The sequence below is a fragment of the Nycticebus coucang genome, chromosome 14 (genome assembly GCF_027406575.1).
Source record: "Nycticebus coucang isolate mNycCou1 chromosome 14, mNycCou1.pri, whole genome shotgun sequence".
Classification (NCBI taxonomy): Eukaryota; Metazoa; Chordata; class Mammalia; order Primates; family Lorisidae; genus Nycticebus; species Nycticebus coucang.
The window spans coordinates 17,268,749-17,290,828 of NC_069793.1; the positions used below are offsets into that span (position 1 = coordinate 17,268,749).

At 35.9% G+C, this 22,080-nt stretch overlaps 2 protein-coding genes across 3 annotated transcripts; both read right to left on the bottom strand.

Annotated features, from left to right (window-relative positions):
* Positions 1–7,443: 7,443 nt before the first annotated feature.
* LOC128565296 (olfactory receptor 4A5-like) lies at positions 7,444–8,465 on the bottom strand. Of its 2 annotated transcripts, XM_053561650.1 has the most exons (2): positions 7,558–8,465; positions 7,444–7,507 (listed from the first exon to the last, which is right to left on the bottom strand). In XM_053561650.1, exons 1-2 carry the CDS (start codon positions 8,463–8,465, stop codon positions 7,444–7,446), a joined length of 972 nt encoding a protein of 323 aa, XP_053417625.1. The 2 variants fall into 2 exon arrangements, with proteins under 2 accessions (XP_053417625.1, XP_053417627.1); XM_053561652.1 differs by lacking the exon at positions 7,444–7,507 and having other exon boundaries at positions 7,554–8,465.
* Positions 8,466–20,218: 11,753 nt separating this feature from the next.
* LOC128564354 (olfactory receptor 4A5-like) lies at positions 20,219–21,211 on the bottom strand. The gene has a single exon (XM_053559853.1). The coding sequence runs from the start codon at positions 21,209–21,211 to the stop codon at positions 20,219–20,221; it is 993 nt and encodes a 330-aa protein (XP_053415828.1).
* Positions 21,212–22,080: the final 869 nt, after the last annotated feature.

Sequence of the window (22,080 nt, forward strand, 5' to 3'; positions counted from 1 at the left end):
CACCACAACACAGACTTCAGTGGAGACAGACACACCAGCTCTGGGCAGCGGCACAGACTGGGGCTGAGTCCCAGTTTCTGTGAACTCAAACAGCATCTGGTCCACAGGGGAATATAGCCAGGACAGAACCACAAATTTTGTGAAAATATAAGTGTTAGCAACTCAATCAGGAGCAGGGCTGGAACTGAGTGAACCACCCCAGCTTTCATTAACCACCTGAGGTTGCCAGGCCTCAGCTTCCCCTGCTGGATGGTGGCAGAGTGTGGAGGCCTGGTTGAGGACACATAGATCTCCCTGTGACTCAGGCAGGTGCAAACCCCTGGAGCATTTGCTCATTGCAGGAAACTGGGTCACAGCTCTGCAGTGTTACCAGTGACTGGTTGTGACAGAGGTACAAGGTGGGGAAGGAAGCATCAACCTACCCAGACTAATTCATTTGCTGGATGGGTCTTTCAGACTCCAAAGAGCACCCAAACGAGTCATACTCGAGCTGCCAGCATACCACTGCTACCAAGTTGCTGGAGACCTTTTGAACTCTCCCACTTGAGACTGGGTCTGACTGGGACAATTGATTTGGACCTCTTTAACTGAACCACTCACCCAAGGACTATCCAAAGTGGTACCCTGGATGTGTGGTTGTGGAAAGGTTTGATTTTCCTTTTCCAGTTGTCACCCGTGGGGGCCATGGTGACTTAATTGCTGGTATTTCTCCACAGCTGAGACTTCAAGGAACTGATTCATTAGGGTAGGACAGAGACCAGCTGAAAACAAGACAAAGCCACTTAGCCCCACCACACTAAGCAAGTCCCCAGTGTCTCAGGCCATACCACTGTGTGGGTCCTTTGCAAAGCTCTAGGAGAAAAGGTACAGACACCAGTCACAGCTCTTGGGCAAAGGTCTGGTTAATCACTACTCCAGGAGCCCTCCAACCCAATTTCACCTTATCTGCTCATCTAGCCAAATGGTGTAAAATAATCATGGGGAGAATCAGCAGAAAAACTCTGTTAACATGAATAATCAGAGTAGATCAACTCCCACAAAAAACAATATGGCAGACACACCTGAAGATGCCATTCATAAACAAATGGCTGGGATGTCAAAATATAAAATGGGATGTCAGGATATAAAATCAATGTCTACAATTCAGTAGCCTTTGTATAGGGCAATAACAGTCAAGATGAAGAGGCTAATTAAGGACACAACTCCTTTAACCATAGCTTCAAAGAAAATGAAATACCTAGGAATATACCTAACAAAAAAGGTGAAGGACCTCTATAAAGAACATTATGAAATCCTAAGAAAGGAAACAGCAGAGGATATTAACAAATGGAAAAACATACCATGCTCATGGCTGAGAAGAATCAACATTGTTAAAATGTCTATACTTCCCAAAGCAATCTACCTATTCAATGTCATCCCTATTAAAATATTAACATTGCACTTTCAAGATTTGGAAAAAAATGATTCTGCCTTTTGTATGAAAACAGAAAAAAAACCTGTATACATAAGGCAGTTCTTAGTAATAAAAACAAAGCTGGGGGCATCAGCATACTACATTTTAGGCTGTATTACAAAGCCATAATGGTCAAGACAACATGGCACTGGCCAGAAAAATAGAGACATAGACATTTGGAATTGAATAGAAAACCAGGAAAAGAAACTAACATCTTACAACCATCTAATCTTTGATAAACCAAACAAGAACATACCTTGGGAGAAAGACTCCCTATTCAATAAATAGTGCTGGGAGAACTGGATATCCACATGTAAAAGTCTGAAACTGGATTCACACCTTTCTTCACTCACAAAAATTGATTCAAGATGGAGAAAGGACTTAAATTGAAAGCATGAAACAATAAAAATCCTCAAAGAAAGCATAGGAAAAACAATGGAAGATATCGGCCTGGGGGAAGACTTCATGCAGAAGACTGCCATGGCAATTGCAACAACAACAAAAATAACCAAAGGGGACTTAATTAAACTGAAAAGCTTCTGTACAGCTAAGGAGACAACAACCAAAGCAAACAGATAACCTACACAATGGGAAAGGATATTTGCATACTTTGAATCAGGCAAAGCTTGATAACTAAGATCTATAGAGAACTCAGATTAATCCACATGAAAAAAGCCAACAATCCCATGTATCAATGGGCAAGAGTCATGAATAGAACTTTCTCTAAAGATGACAGACGAATGGCTAACAAACATGAAAAAATGCTCATCATCCCTATTCATTAGAGAAATGTAAATCAAAACCACCCTGAGATACCATCTAACCCCAGTGACAATGGCCCACATCACAAAATCTCAAAACTGCAGATGCTGGCATGGATGTAGAGAAAAGAGAACACTTTTACACTGCTGGTGAGACTGCAAACTAGTACAACCTTCTTGGAAGGAAGCCTGGAGAACCCTCAAAGAACTCAAGATAGACCTCCCATTTGATCCTGCAATCCCATTACTGGACATCTACCCAGAAGGAAAAAAATCCTTTTATCATAAGGACACTTGCACTAGATTGTTTATTGCAGCTCAATTTACAATCACCAAAATGTGGAAACAGCCTAAATGCCCACCTATCCAGGAATGGATTAACAAGCTGTGGTATATGTACACCATGGAATACTATTCAGCCATTTAAAAACATGGAGACTTTACATCCTTTGTATTAACCTGGATGGAGTGTAACACATTATTCTTAGTAAAGCATCAGAAGAATGGAGAAGCATGAATCCTATGTACTCAAATTTTGATATGAGGACAATTAATGACAATGATACGGTGGGGGAAAGGAAGAGCACAGTGAAGGAAGGAGGGAGGGAGTGGGGTCTTGGTGGGTGCCACACCTTTTGGGGGCAAGGCATGATTGTAAGAGAGACTTTACCTAACAAATGCAATCAGTGTAACCTGGTTTCTTGTATCCTCAATGAATCCCCAACAATAAATAAATTTTTAAAAAAGAAAGAAAATCAGGAGGTATTTTATACAATAAGCTATATTCCAGAAGGAGCTAACAAGTAATCACTGAAAGAGAAAAAATAAAACAGGCTTGTTTGGTCAACCTAAAAAATAAAAAAGGTAAAAAGAGTAGAATAAACTACATAAACCCTAACCAAAACAATAGTTTCCATACTAACATCAGATAAAAATACACTATAAGATAAGAAACGTTGCCAGGGATAAATTTTTTGCAATAGCAAAAGGTAAGTAGCAAGAAGGTGTAAGAATTACAAATTGGTATACAGCTGAAAACACAGCTTCATAAGATTTTTCTAATAGACTGACCAAAAAGGAAAAATAGACAAAGCAATAAATAAATAAATAGGATAATTTAAGCAAAATACTCAGTAAATGCAAGAAAATGCACACAAAACATTCATAAAGTTATTTAAGACAACACCACCAATAAAAAACTTCCCCTATTGATATAACAGAGGAAAGCACAGTCAACAGCTGAAAATACACATCCTACTCAGGTGAAAACGGAACATTTTTCAAAGTTAATCATATGCTGTCCACAAAGGAATGCTCAACAAATTCCCAAGAATTATGATCATAAAGTATATTCCTGAACATTCAGAGTCCAAGCTAAGAAATTAAAACCTAAAATTAACCAGGTAATTTCAATGTTTGAAAATTCAGCAAATAACTTTGAAATAACTCGTTGGTAAAATAACAACAGAAGCTAGAAAATACTTTGAGATGAATGACAGTGACCATATACCAATCTTGGAATAGTCAGGCAAAATTAATTTGCATTTATTACTATATAGGAAACACACAAAAACCAATACATCAAATGTCCATTCAGGAAGTCATCTCATTTATTATAAGGTCCTAAGGTTCATCCATTTTGTAGTAAATGATATCAAAACATTCCCATAAGAACATAAAATTATTTATCAATTAAAGTAATAATAGGCATTAAGTCATCCAGGTTTAGGCATGTTGTCATAAATGAAAAGATTTCCTATTTTTAATCCTGAATAATATCCATGTTTGTGTGTGAGTGTGTGTTTGTGCGTGTGTGTGATGGGTTCAAAATTTCAATTATGCAGGATGCATGAATTCTGGACATATAATGTACACCATGGTGACTATAGTTCATAATACCATATTTGGAATATATTGTATGTACCATATTTATATATAAATTGTGCATATAGGGAGATATATATAATTACATATATAGGGAGAGATATAGAGATATATATACATACATACATATAATATGCCGTATTGGACATGTATACGTATCTACATAGACTATATACATAATGTTGTCTTTATCCATTCATCTGGTGACAGGCTGATAGACATTTATGATAGTTTCATATCTTGATTATTATGAATAATGCCTCAGTATACACACAAGAGCAGATAACTCTTCAAGATACTGATTTCAGGTATTTGGATGTATGCCAAGAAGTGAATTGCTGGACCTTACGGTAGCTCTATTTTTCATTTTGATTTTTTAAGAACCTGCATAGTGTTTCCCTAATGACTCTGCTAATTTACATTCCCACCAGTAGAGTGCAAATGTTCCCTTTTTTCCACACTGAAAGGCAAATACCACATGATCTCCCTTATATGTTGAACCCAAAGAGTTCAACTCACAGTGGTGAAGAATTGATTGTTCAGTACCAGGAGATGACTTCAGCTAGATAGGAGAATAAATTCAAGAGATCTATTGTGCAACCTGGTAACTATAGTTAATAACCATGTATTTTGTTCCTGAAAATTGCTAAAAGAATAGATTTTAAGTATTCGCATCACAAAACCATGATAAACTTTTGAGGTAATGCACATGTTAAACAACTTGATTTAGCTATTTCCCAAAGTTCTGTGACGTTAGTATACTAACAGTTTTACCATCAATGTGTATCCTATAACATTAAAACAAAATATTGTACATAACATATCTACATAATATTTATATGTCAACTTAAAACTTGATGAATAAAAAAGATTCAAAAAATAAGATTTTATTAATCAAATGAAATGATAAAAATATAAAATTGGAAAATTTAAAATTGAGAAAATACTCCGCAATACATATAAATAGAAAAGATGTAGTGCACAGGATTCCTAAAGAACTCCAATAAGTTGATAATAATAAAAACAGTCAGTAAAATATTCGTAAAAGACATAAATTTCATCAAATGCTGGAACAAAAAAAGGGAATCCAATAAACATACGAGAATATGCTCAACTTCAATGGCCATAAAGAATGCAAATTAGGGGCAGCGCCTGTGGTGCAGAGGAGTAGGGCACTGGCCCCATGTGCCAGAGGTGGCGGGTTCAAACCCAGCCCCGGCCAAAAACTGCAAAAAAAAAAAGAAAAAAGAATGCAAATTAGAACTGCAATAAACTCACAGTATTAAAGAAATACATTAGCAACAAGGTCAAATATCTTACAATATCAAATACTGCAAAGAATGCACAGCAGTTGAGCTGTTATGCCCTGCCGGGAGGTATGTTCCTCATAACACGGCATTTGGGAAAACTGAAACTACCTGTAACAGTGAAAGTATAAACATTCTCTTTAAAACAAAGGAACTGTTTTCAGGATGTCCATAGCTGCACTATGTGCCAAGAAAACTTCAAACAATCCATGAAATGGTCTCTGACTGAATGATTCCATAACCCGTGATACATTCACACTTGGAATAATACACAGCAGGGGAAATGGTGAGACCAAAGCAGCATGCAGCATCATTATCAAATTTTAGAAAGGTGACATCATGGACAAAATTAAAATTCAGAAAACTATGTACTATAAAACATTCTAATAAAAGTAAGGAATAAGAAAATCTGAATGATATATTTTAAGGATAAGTTCAGCTTTGAGATTACCTCTGGGTGGATGCAGAGAAGCAGCATCTGGGAAGAACAAACAGGTAGTTACTGTTGATAATATTACAGGTAAAAGGGTACAAAATTTACAAGTAAATTACAGATATGATTGAGTAGGCATGAAAATAATAAAATTTTAAGATAGTAAGAGTTCTAAAATACTTCTTTATTGAGGAAAGTACACTTTCTGCACATTAAATCTGTACTTCTTCATCCTAATATCTGGATCTACTACTTCGTACTCTCTGACTGATACAGATCATGAGTATCATAGGTAACAAAAACGGAGCCATATGTGGGATTTATGCTGGTGGCATGGGTATATTTTAGCTGCTCCTATTACAAACCAAAAATTAACTGTGTGAAGTGATGGAAATATTCATTTGTTTTAAAATACTAATAGTTTTATTATCTATGTGTATCACGTAACTCCAAGTTGTATATGTTAAAGATACACACAATTTTATTTTTTTATTAAAAATAAAATTTTATTTTTTAAATATGTGAATAGTAACAAAGCATACCCTGTTTCCCCGAAAATAAGACAGTGTCTCATTTTAAGGTGTGCTTCCAAAGATGCACTAGGTCTTATTTTCAGGGGACGTCTTATCTTTCCTGCGAGTAGGTCTTATTTTCTGAGGATGTCTTATTTGGGGGGAAACGGGATAGATAATGTTATATGTTACAATGAAAGCAATTCTATGTTCTTCCTGATTTGTGATGTTCAAGATGGCTACCAATGAGAAAAAAATACATTATTTTATAAAATTGGAAAACAATTGTATTTATACCACAACAAATCATCTTTAAGTCTCTAACTATAGGATTTTAATTGACATAACAGTTAGGGAACACATTGATTATGCAAAACAACATATTTCTCTACCCACATCTGCACATTCAGGAAAACAAAGTAAGAAGTTTTACATGAACTATCAGAAAGGCAAAAGTACACATGATAAACTCTGAGGAAATTCACAGAAAATAAACCAAAATGAATTATCTGTCTCATAATCAAGAACTAGACTGTTTTCTTCACCATCCACCTTTCAGCCAAAAAAATGATCCACCGACAGCATCTTTAACAACAATATCATCTGCTGGCCAAGTACCCTGAACTGGAAATGCATAGACAGTGACTTAAAAACAGACGTGATCTTAAGACACAATGCACAGCACAACTACAGAAATCTGCTTTGCTGATAGAATAATGAATATCTAGACTAAAACACCACCCATTTTGCACATTAAATTTGCTCTAAATAACGGACAAATTACTTTCTCAGGAATGACAATGATAGTGAATTTAAAAAAAAAAAACCTTGCTTTACCCCTTTAAAGTAATAAAACTCTTTCTTCTAAGTGCATTTCAATATACACTAAAAAAATACAGATGCCAGATGAGCTTCATTTTATTTTTACTTGCAATAGCATACCTGTGCCTTTTACTCATCCTGCAGAATTTTTACATTAGATTAATTCTATCCTCAAAAGATAACTTATTTCACAATTCTGATGACTTTGTACAAATGAAGAGAAGTATCCCCGTAGAACTGATTCAATTGACTACATTATTCATCATTAGAATTACTGCCTGTGTGTTGCCTTAGAACTGGTAATAAGCATGGTCAATGTGAAGGACGTTCTTTTTCTTTTTTTTTTTTTTAATTAAAGGACGTTCTTATTCCATCTACTGTTCACTTTTTACACCAGAGTTTTTTCATAGCATTTTTCATCTCTGAATTTCTCAAGCTATATATCAAAGGGTTCAACAGGGGAACAATAACTGTATAAAATACAGTCATAAATTTATCAATAGGGAAGGTGGACACAGGTCTAACATATATGAAAATACAGGGAACAAAGAAGCAAACAACTACGGTGATGTGGGAGCTGCAGGTAGACAGGGCTTTACGCCTCCCTTCCTGACTGTAAGTCTTCAGTGAGTTTAGGATGACTCCATAGGAGATGAGGAGAAGGATAAAGATGACCATGCAGATTGCCCCACCATTGGCAACCACCGTGAGACCTAGAAAGTAGGTGTCCATGCATGCAAGTTCCAGTAATGGGTACATGTCACAGAAGAAGTGGTCAATGACTCTGGGGCCACAGAAGGGAAGATTGTACACAGAAACAATTTGAACCACAGAGTGCACAAAACCTCCAGCCCAGGCCACCACCAACAGAAGGATGCACACCTGTCTTTTCATGATGGTCAAATAGTGCAGAGGCTTACAGATGGCCACGTAGCGATCATAGGCCATCACCACCAGAAGGAAGACTTCAGCTCCCCCAAACAAGTGTTCTATAAAGAGCTGGCCCAGGCAGGCTGAAAAGGAAATCGTCTTTTTATCACAGAGTAAGTCTACAATCAATTTGGGTGTAACGATAGTGGAATAAACAACATCAATAAGTGACAGAGTGGCCAGGAAGAAGTACATTGGGGAGCCCAAGGAGGGACTCCTGATAATAGTCACCACGATGAGCAGGTTGCCCACCATGGTCACAGCATATGTGACCAAAAACATTACCAATAATGCTTTTTGCCCATCAGGATCTTGAGTGAGTCCCAGGAGGACAAATTCGGTGACATTGTTACTCTCTCCCATTTATTCCTCTGTAAACTTTATGAAAGACCTGATAGCTCAGGTGAACAGGACCTGGAATGAAATTGTGAACAGGGCTGTGAACACATCCACAATGTCTTGGAGCCCATCTTTTTCATATCTTCAACAGTGGTTTACCCACCATATACATTTTGTATGTATCAATTGAGTCCTTCCCTAAACTCACAATAGACCTTTCTTCACAATTCCATTTCTCCCTGGTATTCTTTGGGGCCTATACGTGAAAGATTCTATCTCTAATTCTTAATGCATATTCTATAGAGAATTATAGTTAAAGAACCCAATAATCATCTACAATATATAACTTTTTTAAAATGATGTCACTTCTTTAGGATGTTTACAAACAACAGGTACAATGCACTGGTATATGGCACACTTCATAGACGAGGGATTCAACTACCATTCAAATTTTACCTTACAAACACAAGTACTGTAACCTAATCATATGTACCCTCATGTTCGTCTAAAATTTGAAAAAAAGAAATGGAAATGTTTTTAAATGTCTGTAACATGAAAGTATCAAGTGCATTGGAAAAAAATGTAATGAAATATGTGCAAGGCTTCTACATAGAAAGCTATTTAAACTAAAAATTGTAAAGAGAATTTCACTGAGGCTTAAACAAATGGAGATATATAGATCATAGGCAAATTATAAATAAATCAAGTAAATATGTTAGTTCATGGTGCAAGCATCAGCTACAATCAGGGAACGTGTTCCTGCACTGAAGGTGCTTACTCTCTGGCAGTGACAATAAACTACAAATAAATAAATTAGTATAGATTCAGTCCTTTGAATTTGGAGCATTTGTGGTATCTTTACAATATGACCCATGTAGGAACAAATATAATCTCTGCTGAAATACCTCACTGAATTCTCTGGAAATCCACTGTCATACCTTTAATCTCTCCTGCCACAGTGGATATCTAAAAGAAAAAAGCATTGGTTTTTTTTAAAGTTTCTAGATCTAGATTTGACTAAGGACAAATTTAAGAACAGAAAAGAATGGGAAAACTACATATATAAACCTTAATTTCCTGGTTATTTGATCTTGAGCAAAATTACAGAATTAATAAACCGCACGTGTACAAAAGATGAGTGCATTTACAAAGAATTGGCAGTGGGGGAGGTCATGTGTAGGAAGAGTTTGAGCTCTCTCTTGATGCCAGCAGTGATGAATATTCTACACATCTGGCTGGGTGCCCATAGCACAATGGTTACCGTGCCAGCCACATACCCCAAGAATGGTGGATTCGAATCGGCCCGGCCAGCTAAACAACAAGGACAACTGCAACAAAAAAATGGCTGGGCATTGTGGAAGGGTGCCTGTAGTCCCAGCTACTTGGGAGGCTGAGGCAAGAAAATCACTTGAGCCCAGGACTTTGAGGTTCCTGTGAGCCGTGACACCATGGCACTCTACGAAGGGTGACATGGTGAGACTCTGTCTCAAAAAAAAAAAAAATATTCCACACATCTCATTCACATAGTTCACCATTTCTGTCATTGTTGAAGCTATAAACCAATAAAAGCATAACTGTTGAAGAACACAAGTGGTGCATCTTACAAGGGTATACGTGAAACTTTGTAAATGTGGAATGTTAAGTGTCTTGCACAGTAACTGAGAGAATGCCAGGAAGGCTATGTTAACCAGTGTGATGAAAGTGTGTCAAACTGTTTGTGAAGCTAGTGAATGATGCCCCATGATCATATCAATGTACACAGCTATGATTTAATAAAAAAATAAAAAATAAAAAAATAAACTATGAACAAATTCCTATGCAAAAAAATAAATAAATAAAGTCTTCTACAATCAATTCTCTTTTTCTCCCTCTATTACTTTCTGCAAGGATTAGTGTTTTTCCCTCTTTAATCATCAATGATAGATTTTACTAGAATAAAATTTTTATAGGGCAAATATAATTTACTTATAAATTATCATACATACACTATACTTATGGTTTAAGTCATCAAAGATTTAATATTTCAAAATATTATTACTAGGATTTCCACTTAAAACACTGTTAACACTTTTCTAAAATAAAAATGTTTCAACATAGTTTCCTACATAACATTTTTAAAAGATAAAATGCCATAATAGAAAACATACTCTCTAGATTTCACAAATCCATCTTATAAACCATTTCAAATCACAGTAGACAAGGTAATGTTCAAGTGCCATTTTTTTCTGGGATTCCATCTATGACATGTTTGGTTGGATAATTTTTAGATTCATACATATAAGGTCATATCAAATTTCCAGAATATAATAGGCATTTTTTCCTTTATACTTAAAGATACTTGGTATCATATGGAATTTTAAATTCTTTAATACAAATGTACCTAAAAGTGATTTATAAAATTATTTAGACAATCTATTAATAATTTTATAATAATAAAATATAGATAATAAATAATAAAATTATTTAGACAATCACTAAAATCACTTTTAGGTACACTTGTATTAAAGAATTTAAAATTCCATATGATACCAAGTATCTTTAAGGTAAAACTAAGAATGTAAATCTATTTGATTATAATTTATACATTAACATGCAACATTGTTCCACTTCTTATTTGGACAAATAGAAAATTAACACCTATGAGACTGTATACTACCACCAAATACACCTTGTATATGCTCATTAAATTCTGTGTTTTGCTACCTTAAATTTTCCAATTCAGATTCCTCCAATGAACAGATAAGTTATTTCAGACATAACCTATAATTCAGCACATTATTGGAATTTTCAATGAGCATCCCTTCTCAATCATTTCAAGAACTCACGTCTTGAGTCTTGTCCTTGGTCCTTAGAAATCAATGCTTCTTTCACTGAAGGGGCACATACCCCGTCCATCTGCATGTGAACATAGAACACATGATAATCAGTGCATGATCAGTGAATCTTTTTTTTTTTTTTTTTTTGTAGAGACAGAGTTTCACTTTATGGCCCTCAGTAGAGTGCCGTGGCATCACACAGCTCACAGTAACCTCCAACTCCTGGGCTTAAGCAATTCTCCTGCCTCAGCCTCCCGAGTAGCTGGGACTACAGGCGCCCGCCACAACGCCCGGCTATTTTTTTGTTGCAGTTTGGCCAGGGCTGGGTCTGAACCCGCCACCCTCAGCATATGGGGCCGGCGCCCTACTCACTGAGCCACAGGCACCGCCCGATCAGTGAATCTTGAAATAGTCAAGTGGCTGTAGTTTCCAGATTTCCACACAGACTTCTCCTTATTTCATTATTTCAGAGAGTGTCAAAGCACCCAAAGTGCATGCCTAAAATATACAGATACTTAAAAATGAACTCAATATTTACCATACTAAGGTGGATGGATATTCTCGCCTGAGGAAAAAAATTCTTCATAGAAAAACAAAATTGCTATCATTACAAGATTATATAAAAACTGACCTAATAGCAGCTATTATTAAAATGGTCAACCTCATAATTTGGTGGCACAAATAAAAAAGAAATTTAACAACATTAATCTTTAGTGACTTGAATATTTTCTATTCCCTGTCAATTATCATGAAGCAATCAAAAAGCACATGACTTTGAGCATTTATAATAACATTCATGTATCTGGATACTAAATTCTATACCTAACAAGGCAAATGCTGGAATATAACTTGCTGGGTGAGCCAATAACAGAGCTTCCTCACAGGTAGAAGAAGAACTCATTAGTTTTTCGGTCATTCAACAGCACACCACAATCACCACAGCTTTACCCATTAAAAATGTCTCCCTGTATCTCCCCAATATAATTGGTGGAAATTGTGACTTTCCACAAATTTCTACATGTAATCATGGATCTAATAGGAAAAACGTCACATGTAGAAGACTGGATCCCACTTAAACACATGCTCCAAGCTGGGGAGAAAATTGAGTTTCAAAAATCTCCTTAGTTACTTTATAAGGCAGTGGTTCTCAACCTTCCTAATGCCGCAGCCCTTTAATATAGTTCCTGTTGGTTGCAATCCACAGGTTGAGAACCGCTGTTAAAGAAACTAAGTCTTCCATTTAAATGTACCAGCAGAATTTACAAATTATCACATCATCAGCTTTGTAAATGAAAGAGTGTAAGGTTATCATAGATGAGTTAATTAGAAAAGTTGGAACAAATTCAAACCAAGTAATCTCTCTTGAAAAGTTGACTTCCCTATAACAATCCCTAGGGAAAAAAGATTTGAGACTTGCCAAGAAAAACCTAAATGGCAAGCTTAGTAAAAAGCCTGTAATGTGAAAAGAAAAATACTAAAGTAAATTAAATAATAAATTATTAGTTTCACATAAGGAAATATTTAGGTAAGGCAAATAATATTTACACCATGAGGAAAAGGAAAAGCAGTGCCAGGCTTCCTTACCCACCCATAGTCCCATAAAGGAGGGCTGTTCTCTGACTGTTACAATGTCTCTGCCCCAGAAGCCCTGAAGCCAACGGGCACAGAACACACTTCAGAGCTAATTCTCTGAAAGATAGGAAATCATAGTTCTACAATTTTACATTGGAGTAGATGCTATGGGTCAAGGCCCTAATGTGTGTCAGATGTAACTGTAATAATATTTAGTCCACTAATTCACTCTTTCTTTTTAGTCCAATACCAATTCAATGACTTTCTCTACCAAAAAGAAATTGTTATTTTTCATCACAGGAACAGCACCTAAAGGCTTCCACTGGTATTTCCTAAGCATAGCTTGTCATTGGCTCCATTGAACATCTTAAACTCATCATATGTTTAGTTAAATCTCAGATCTTCTGTGCCATACATGCCTTACGTAAAGAGTCACATAAATACCTGTATGAATGAGTGAGTGAATATCTGTATCATGTCATGGGCTCCACTAAAAGTTGGCAGTTTTTAATTAACATCATAAATGGATTAACCCCCAGAAACCCAAATGTCCTATGTATTATTTCAAAGAGGTAAAGAGCACATCTAAAAACTATGCGTCCCTGATAGGTGAGTGTTTAAAGAGGCACAAATATATATCAACATCTCTAATTGATATAATTAGAATCATTAGGCAAATGCAAATCAGAACTACAATGATATTATTACCTAAGCCCAATGAGAATGGCTCATATTAAAAAGTCCCAAAACAACAGATGGCATGAATATAGGGAGAAAGGAATCCTTAAACACTATCTGTAGGACAGTGAGCTAGTACAGCCTCTATGGAAAATTGTATACAGATATCTCAAAGAACTTAAAGTAGACCTATCATTTGATCCAGCAATCCAAGAGAAAAATGTCATTTTTTAAAAAGGACACCTGCACTCAAATCTCTATAGCAACATAATTCATAATTGCAAAGATACAGAAACAACTCAAGTGCCCACAAAAAGGTGAATGTGTTAACAAAATGTAGTAACCATGGAGTACTACTCAGCCATAAAAAATGGCAGTCTAGTATCCTTTGTGACATATTAGAGGGAACTGGAAACCGTTCTTCTAAGTGAAACATCCTAACAATGGAGTAACAAATACATGTACTCAATACCAAATTGGAACTAATTGATCAACACTCAAGCATATAGCATATCTCAGGGAAAATCAAGCGGGGCAGGGGGCAAAGGCGGGGATTGGTAAATTCACACCTATTGTTGACATGCACACTATGTGAGTGAAGGGCACACTCATATGTATAACTTTGACTCAATCTGAACTAAAGCAAAGGATATAAACAAACATGTCCACTTATCAGACCTTTGTCAGAAACTTAACCTGCAAATATCTTCTGCCATTCTGAAGGTTGTCTGCTTGCTTTACTTACTATGTTTGTGGCTGTGCAGAGGGTTTTTAGTTTGATCAGATCCCAATAATATATTTTTGCTGTTGCTTCAATTGCCCAGGAGGTCCTCCTCATAAAAAACTCTCCCAGGCCAATTTCTTCAAGTGTTTTCCTTGCACTGTCTTCTAGTATTTTTACAAATTCATGTCTTAAGTTTAAATCTTTTATCCAGTGAGAATCAATTTTTGTTAATGGTGAAATGTAGGGAACCAGTTTCAGTCTTCTACAGGTGGCCAGCCAGTTCACCCAGCACCATTTGTTAAATAGAGAATCTTTTCCCCAATGAATTGTTTTTGAAAGGCTTATTGAAGATCAAATGATGATAAGTGGCTGGGTTCATCTCTTGGTTCTCTATTCTGATTCATATATCTACCTTTCTATTTTTGTGCCAGTACCATGCTGCTTTGATCACTATTGATTTATAGCATAGCCTGAAATCTGGTAACGTGATGCCTCCTGATTTGTTCTTATTTCTGAGTAATGTATTGGCTATTTGAGGTTTTTCTGATTCCATATAAAACAAAGTACTACTTTTTTAAGATCTTTGAGGCATGACAATGGCCCTTTAACAGGGATTTCATTAAATCTGCAGATTGCTTTGGGTAGTATGGACATTTTAACAATGTTGATTCTTCCCAGCCACAAGCATGTTGTGCTTTTCAATTTGTTAACATCTTTGGCTATTTATTTTCTTAGAGTTTCATAATTCTCATTATAGAGATCTTTCATGCCCTTAATTGGGTAAATTCCAGATATTTCATCTTCTTTGGCACTACTGTAAAAGGAATAGAGTCCTTGACTGTATTTTCACCTTGACTATTGTTGTTATACATAAAAGCTACTGATTTTTAAGTGTTGATTTTGTGTCCTGAGATGCTGCTATATTTGTTGATCACTTCTAAGAGTTTTGAAGTTGAGTCCCTCAGATTTTCCAGGTATAAAATCATTATCTTCCACAAAGAGTGAGAATTTGCCTCATTTGACCCTATTTGGATACCCTTGATCACCTTCTCTTGCCCAGTTTCAATGGCTAAGACTTCCATTACTATGTTGAATAGCAGTGGAGACAATGGACATCTTTGTCTAGTTCCAGATCTGAGTGGAAATGGTTTCAGTTTAACTCCATTCAGTATGATATTGGCTGTGAGTTTGTTGTAGACAGCCTCTATCAATTTAAGAAATGACCCATCTAAGCCTATTTTCTTAAGTGTTCTATCATGAAAGGATGCTGGATATTATCAAAATCTCTTTCTGCATCAATTGAGGGAATCATATGGCCTTTGTTTTTTATTTTATTTATGTGATGTATTATATTTATAGATTTATGTATGTTGAACCAACCTTCTAACCCTAGGATAAAACCAACTTGATCATGGTGTATAATTTTTTTGATGTGTTGCTTAATTCTGTTTGCTAGGATCTTATTGAATATTTTTCAATGATATTGATATATAATTTTCTTTCTTTGGGGGGTCCTTTCTTGGTTTGGAGATAAGGGTGTTTCTTCACACAGGTGTTTGGAAGTATTCCTTCTTTTTGTATGTCAAAAATCATTTTACAACAAAGAAATTTGAGCCAGAATGTTTATTGCAGCCCAATTCATAATTGCCAAGTCATGGAAGCAGCCCAAGTGCCCATCAACCCATGAATGGATTAACCAATTGTGGCATATGTATACTGTGGAATACTATGCAGCCATAAAAATGGAGACTTTACATCTTTTATGTTTACTTGGATGGAGCTGGAACATATTCTTCTTAGTAAAGTATATCAAGAATGGAAGAAAAAGTATCCAATGTTCAATACTATTATGAAACCAATATATAATCACCTACACATTCATACAAATGATAAAACACAACTATAGTCCAGAAAGTAGGAGGAAAGAGGAGGGAGAGGGGACCTCACTTAATGTGCACAATGCAATGGTACATTTCAAAACTATTAAGAGTAGAGTTTAAATGTCTTACCACAACAAATAAGTAAGAGTGAGACAATGGTTATGCTAACCAGTTTATAAGCTTTCTACATTGTATATCAAAGTAGCATATGTACCCCATAAATGCATTAATGTACACAGCTATGATTTAAGAAAAAAAAAGTCTACTTCTTTATGGTCTGAAATTTTTTTAAAAATGAAATTTTAAAAGTAAGTAAAATTAAATTTGTTTCACTTAGCATATGTCCTACAGGTTCATCTATGTTGTTGCAAATGATACGAAAACATCCCCATAAGAATATAAAACATTTGTCAATTAAACTGAATTGTAAGCATTATTAAAGTCCTCCAGATTTATGCATGTTGTCATAAATGACAAGATTTCCTCTTTTGAAGCTTGACTAATATGGCAGGATATATGTGTGTACATATATATATGAAAACATATACGTATATGTATGTGTATAAAGGCAACAAGGCTGCAATGTTTCAGTTATGAAAATGCATAAATTCTGGAAATGTAAGGTACAAGATGGTGACTTTAGTTAAAAATACTATATTGGTGATATATAGATATAAATACCATATGGGGAGACATAAATATATACATATAATATACCATACTGGACATGTATATGTGTGTACATGTATTATACATATTACCTTGTCTTTATCCACTCATCTCTAGAGAGGTTGACAGACATTTAAGATGTTTCCATCTCCTGATTACTGTGAATAATCCCTCAGGATGCACAGAAAGGCAGATTATCATTACAAGATAGTGGTTTCATGTCTTTTAGATGCATGTCTCAGATGTACTGAGAGGTGAGATTGCTGGATCATACGGTAGTTCTATTTTTTGTTTTAATTCTTTTTAGGAACTTCCATAATGTTTCCCTAATGACTGACCAATTTACATTCCCACCAACAGAGTACAAATGTTCCTGTTTCTCCAGACTGAAAGGTAAATGCCACATGATCTCACTTATACATGGAATCTGAAAAAGTTCAACTCATGGTAGTAGAGAACAGAATAATCAGTACCAGGAGCTTGAGAGGGTGTGGCACAGTAGGAAGATTTTGATCAAACAATACAAAATTTCAGCTAGATAAGAGGAATACTACAAAACATAGTGACTATAGGTAGTAACCATGCGTTTTATTCTTAAAATTGCTAAAAGAGTAGATTTGAAGTGTTCTTATCATTTAAAAAAAAGCAAATAAGTGAAGTAATGCTTAAGTAATAAGTAGCTTAGGTTGTAACTGGGTTATAGCTTTCACGTGAAAGCCATAAATTTGTTTCATAGTAGGGCTGAGTACATTGGATACTTTTTCTTCCATTCTTGAAATACTTTACTAAGAAAATATGTTCCAGCTCCATCCACGTAAACATGAAAGAGGGAAGGGGGAGAGGGAGGGGAGGGAAGGGGGAGGATGGGCGGAGGGAGGGTGATTGGTGGGATTACACGTGCAGTGCATCTTACAAGGGTAAAGGTGAAACTTAGTAAATGTGGAATGTAAATGTCTTAGCACAATAACTAAGAAAATGCCAGGAAGGCTATGTTAACCAGTGTGATGAAAATGAGTCAAACGGTCTATGAAACTAGTGTATGGTGCCCCATGATCACATTAATGTACACAGCTATGATTTAATTAAAAAAAAAGTAGCTTAATTTAGATATCTCTCAATGAATGTTTATTTTTGGGTTTTGTTTTTTTTTTTCCAGTTTTTTGGCCGGGGCTGGGTTTGAACCCACCACCTCCAGCATATGGGGCCGGTGCCCTACTCCGTTGAGCCACAGATGCCGCCCTGAATGTGAATTTTTAAAACAAAATGTGCATGACAAACCTACATAATTTTGTCAATTTAAATACTAATGAATATTGTATATCAAATCATCACATTGTACCCCATAAATGTATGTAGTTATGATTTTAATTAAAAATCAAATTAAAAAAATTTTTTTAATTTCAAAATCCTCCTGGAGACCCTCGTCTTGATTAATAAACTTATTTTCGAAACACTGCCAGGGATCTTACCCTGGATGAATGGCGACCGTTCCTTGCACACTTAGCCTTTATTTTTTATTTTTTTCTCTGAGTCTTTGAAGGAAGAAGGCTTGAGTGGGAGCCTATGAGGAGAAATAGGAGGGACCAGTCTGGATGATTTCCATATAGTTGGTTTTAGAAGCATTTACATTCCTTGCATATATTTCCATCTATTCTTATTACATAAAAGGAGACTTCTTTGATAATTAAAAAAATTAGTAAATGAATAAATATTAATGAATAAAAACATAAAAAAATAAGACCAATTCATGAAATAGGTCTTAAGAAATGATAACATTATAAAAATTGAAAATCACAAATTGAGAAAATATTTTGCAATAAATACAAACAACAGAGATTCAGTGCAAAGGACTCCTAAAGAACTCCAATAGCTTAGGAATAATGGAAAACAACCAGCAAAAGATTGGTAAAAGATGTAAATATGCATTCAAAGAAGACTGGGGAAAAAATGGGGAATCAATAAACATGTGAAAATAAGCTCAACTTACCTAGCAATGAGGAATGCACATTAAAACTGCTGTGACCTCACGGTGCTAAAGCCACTAGATTAGCAAAAACACCAAACATCTCACATCAGGCATTGGTAAGGACACAGAGCAAGGGAACTGTTATGTCCCGCTCATAGGTGCATCACTTACAACACAGCATTGGGGAAAACTGAAACCATCTGTAAAAGTGAGCATATAAACATTCTACTTAACACAAAAGAATTACTTTCAGAAATTCCATAGCAGTACCATGTGCAAAAAAAAAAAACTTGGAAAAAAATCCAAATAGCCTCTCAGTGAATAGTTACAGAACCTGTGGATATTCACACATGGAATAATACACAGCAGGAGAAATGATGAGACTCAAGCGGCGTGCAGCACAATCATCAAATTTTAGAAAGTTGACATTGTGGACAAAATTAAAATTCAGAAATTATGTAGATATAATATAATTTTAACAAAAGTAAGGAAGAAGAAGGATACGTTTCACATTGGGAATACCTCTCAGGGGAGAAAGAGAAACAGCAAAAATATTCATTATTGTAAAAATGTAAATTGTATCAGAGACATCATATTACAAAGAAAGCAATTCTGTTTTCTTTCTGATTTCTGATAAGTACAAGATGGATGCTATTTGAGAAAACTTTTTCATAAAATTGAAAATCAAAATCGTATTTATACCACACACATCATTTTTAAGCCTATAGGTATTTAAATTGAATATAACGTTTAGGGTACACATTTTTTGTGAAAAACAACACATTTGTTACCCATACCTAAAGATTCATGAAGACAAAGTAAAAAGATTTACATGTTCTTCAAAGAATGGCAAAAGTGCACAGGATAACTACTGAGGAGAATCACAAAAACAAACCAAAGTGAACCCCCTCATAATCAAAAATGACCATTTGTTTTTATCGTCCTCTACATTTCATCCAACAAAATTGCCCACTGACAGTGTCTTTAACACAATATCATCTGCCCACCAAGTACCCTGAACTGGAAATGCCTAGGCATTGACCTGAGGAACAAGAGTAAACTTAACACAAAATACGTAACACAGCTGCAAAATGCTGCTTGCCTATACAATAATGAACATTAAAACTTAAAACCCACGCTTTTGGTCCTGGAAATTTGTTCTAAGTATTAGGCAAATTGCTTTCTCATTAAGGTGAGAAAGCACATAGAAAATTTTCAAAAAATACCTTGTTTTCTCCTTGGAAAAGAATAAACCACTTGCTTCTAAGTCCCATTTCAATATAAACTAACAAAAATGCAGTTACAAGATTACCTTCATTTTATTTTTAATTACACTAGCATACCATTTATTTGTCTCAGAAGAACTGCTCTATTAGACTGATTCTAATCCCAAAAGGCAATTGACTTTGGATAAATCAAAGGAAGTGTCCTAGAGAAACAGTTGAATTGACTATATTGTATATTCGTAGAATTCACTCTCTGTGTGTTGCCTTAGAACTGGTAACAAACATGGTCGGTGTGAAGGGCATTCTTATTTCATCCACACTTAAGTTTAACTTTTTACACCAGAGTTTTTCCATAGCATTTTTCATCTCTGAATTTCTCAGCGTATATATTAAAGGATTCAACATGGGAGTGACAATTGTAAAAAACAAAGCCATGAATTTATCCACAGGGAAAGTGGACACAGGTCTAACATACATGAACACACAGGGAACAAAAAAGAGAACAACCACGGTGATGTGGGAGCTGCAGGTAGACAGGGCCTTACGCCTCCCTTCATGACCGTAAGTCTTAAGGGATCTTAGGATGACTCCATAGGAGATGAGGAGAAGGATAAAGACCACCATGCAGATTGCCCCACCATTGGCAACCACAGTGAGACCTAGAAAGTAGGTGTCTGTGCAGGCAAGTTCCAATAATGGATACATGTCACAGAAAAAGTGATCCATGACATTGGGCCCACAGAAGGGGAGACTGTACACAAAGACAATTTGAACCCCAGAGTGCACAAAGCCTCCGGCCCAGGCCACCACCAACAGAAGGATGCAAACCCGCCTATTCATGATGGTCAAATAGTGCAGAGGCTTACAGATGGCCACGTAGCGATCATAGGCCATCACCACCAGAAGGAAGACCTCAGCTCCACCAAATATGTGTTCTATAAAGAGCTGGCCCATGCAGGCTTGGAAGGAAATTGTCTTTATGTCACAGAGCATGTCAACAATCAATTTGGGTGAAATGGCAGAGGAATAAGCAGCGTCCATGAGTGACAGGAAGGCCAGGAAGAAGTACATCGGGGAGCCCAGGGAGGGGCTCCTGAGGATAGTCACCACGATGAGCAGGTTGCCCACCATCGTCACGGTGTATATGAGCAAAAACATTACAAATAATGCTTTTTGCCCATCAGGATCCTGCGTGAAGCCTTGGAGGATGAACTCTGTAACATTGCTTCTCTCTCTCATTACTCTTCCCTAAGGTTTGTATCAGAGCTGACAGCTCGGATCAGGGCCTAGAATGGAATTGTGAACAGGGTTATGAACACACCCGTGTCATGACGCATATCCACATCCCATCATTGTATCACAACACTACATGGCTCTAGGATATACTAAATGTCTCCTGAGTAGCTCTGCCAAAGCTCACAAAGGATTTTCTTTAATAATTCCACTTCTCTCTACATGTTTTTCTTTAAGGCCCACAATTAAAAGTTTCCATCTCTAAGTTTTAGCATATGTTCTATAAAGAAGAATAGATAAGGGCCAAACAATCATTCCTACATTCTCTAACTCTTTATTTCAAAGAGCTACATCAGCTACAAACAACAGGGAAAGCGTTCCTGCTCTCAAGAGCACCACTCTCTGGTGGTGACGATAAACTATAAATTAATAAATTGGCATACAGGCAGTTCTTTGAAATTTGGAGCAGTTGTGCTGTCTTTACAATATGATCTGTGAACAACAACATAAACCCTTCTGAAATATCTCACTCAATACTATGGAAATCCACAGTCATATCTTTAATTCTTTACACCCAAAAGGCTATTCTGCCTTCATGAATCTCTTATGAAATACTAAGAGACTGTATAGTGACTTGTATTAAATAACTAAAAAGCATTAACAGTTTTGGGTCTGATTTTTCCTTTTAAGAAGCTATGATTCTCTTCATTACATCTTTATTTTTACTACAATACCTACCACACTTTTCCATTATCCTACTTTTTGGCAGGTGATTTTGAGCTGAATTGATCTAACTCGTGCCTATCACCAGCTACCACACAGTATCTAACATTATTTTTCAGAACTATTGGGATTTGCTAGGAAGTGAGGCAGCA

Excerpts from the sequence above, each read along its gene's own strand:
- LOC128565296 (XM_053561650.1), bottom strand. The coding sequence starts at position 8,465 with ATGGGAGAGAGTAACAATGTCACCGAATTTGTCCTCCTGGGACTCACT. Across the intron at positions 7,508-7,557 it reads AAAAAACTCTGGTGTAAAAA|AAAAAGAACGTCCTTCACAT; the intron begins GTGAACAGTAGA and ends AAAAAAAAAAAG.
- LOC128564354 (XM_053559853.1), bottom strand. The coding sequence starts at position 21,211 with ATGAGAGAGAGAAGCAATGTTACAGAGTTCATCCTCCAAGGCTTCACG.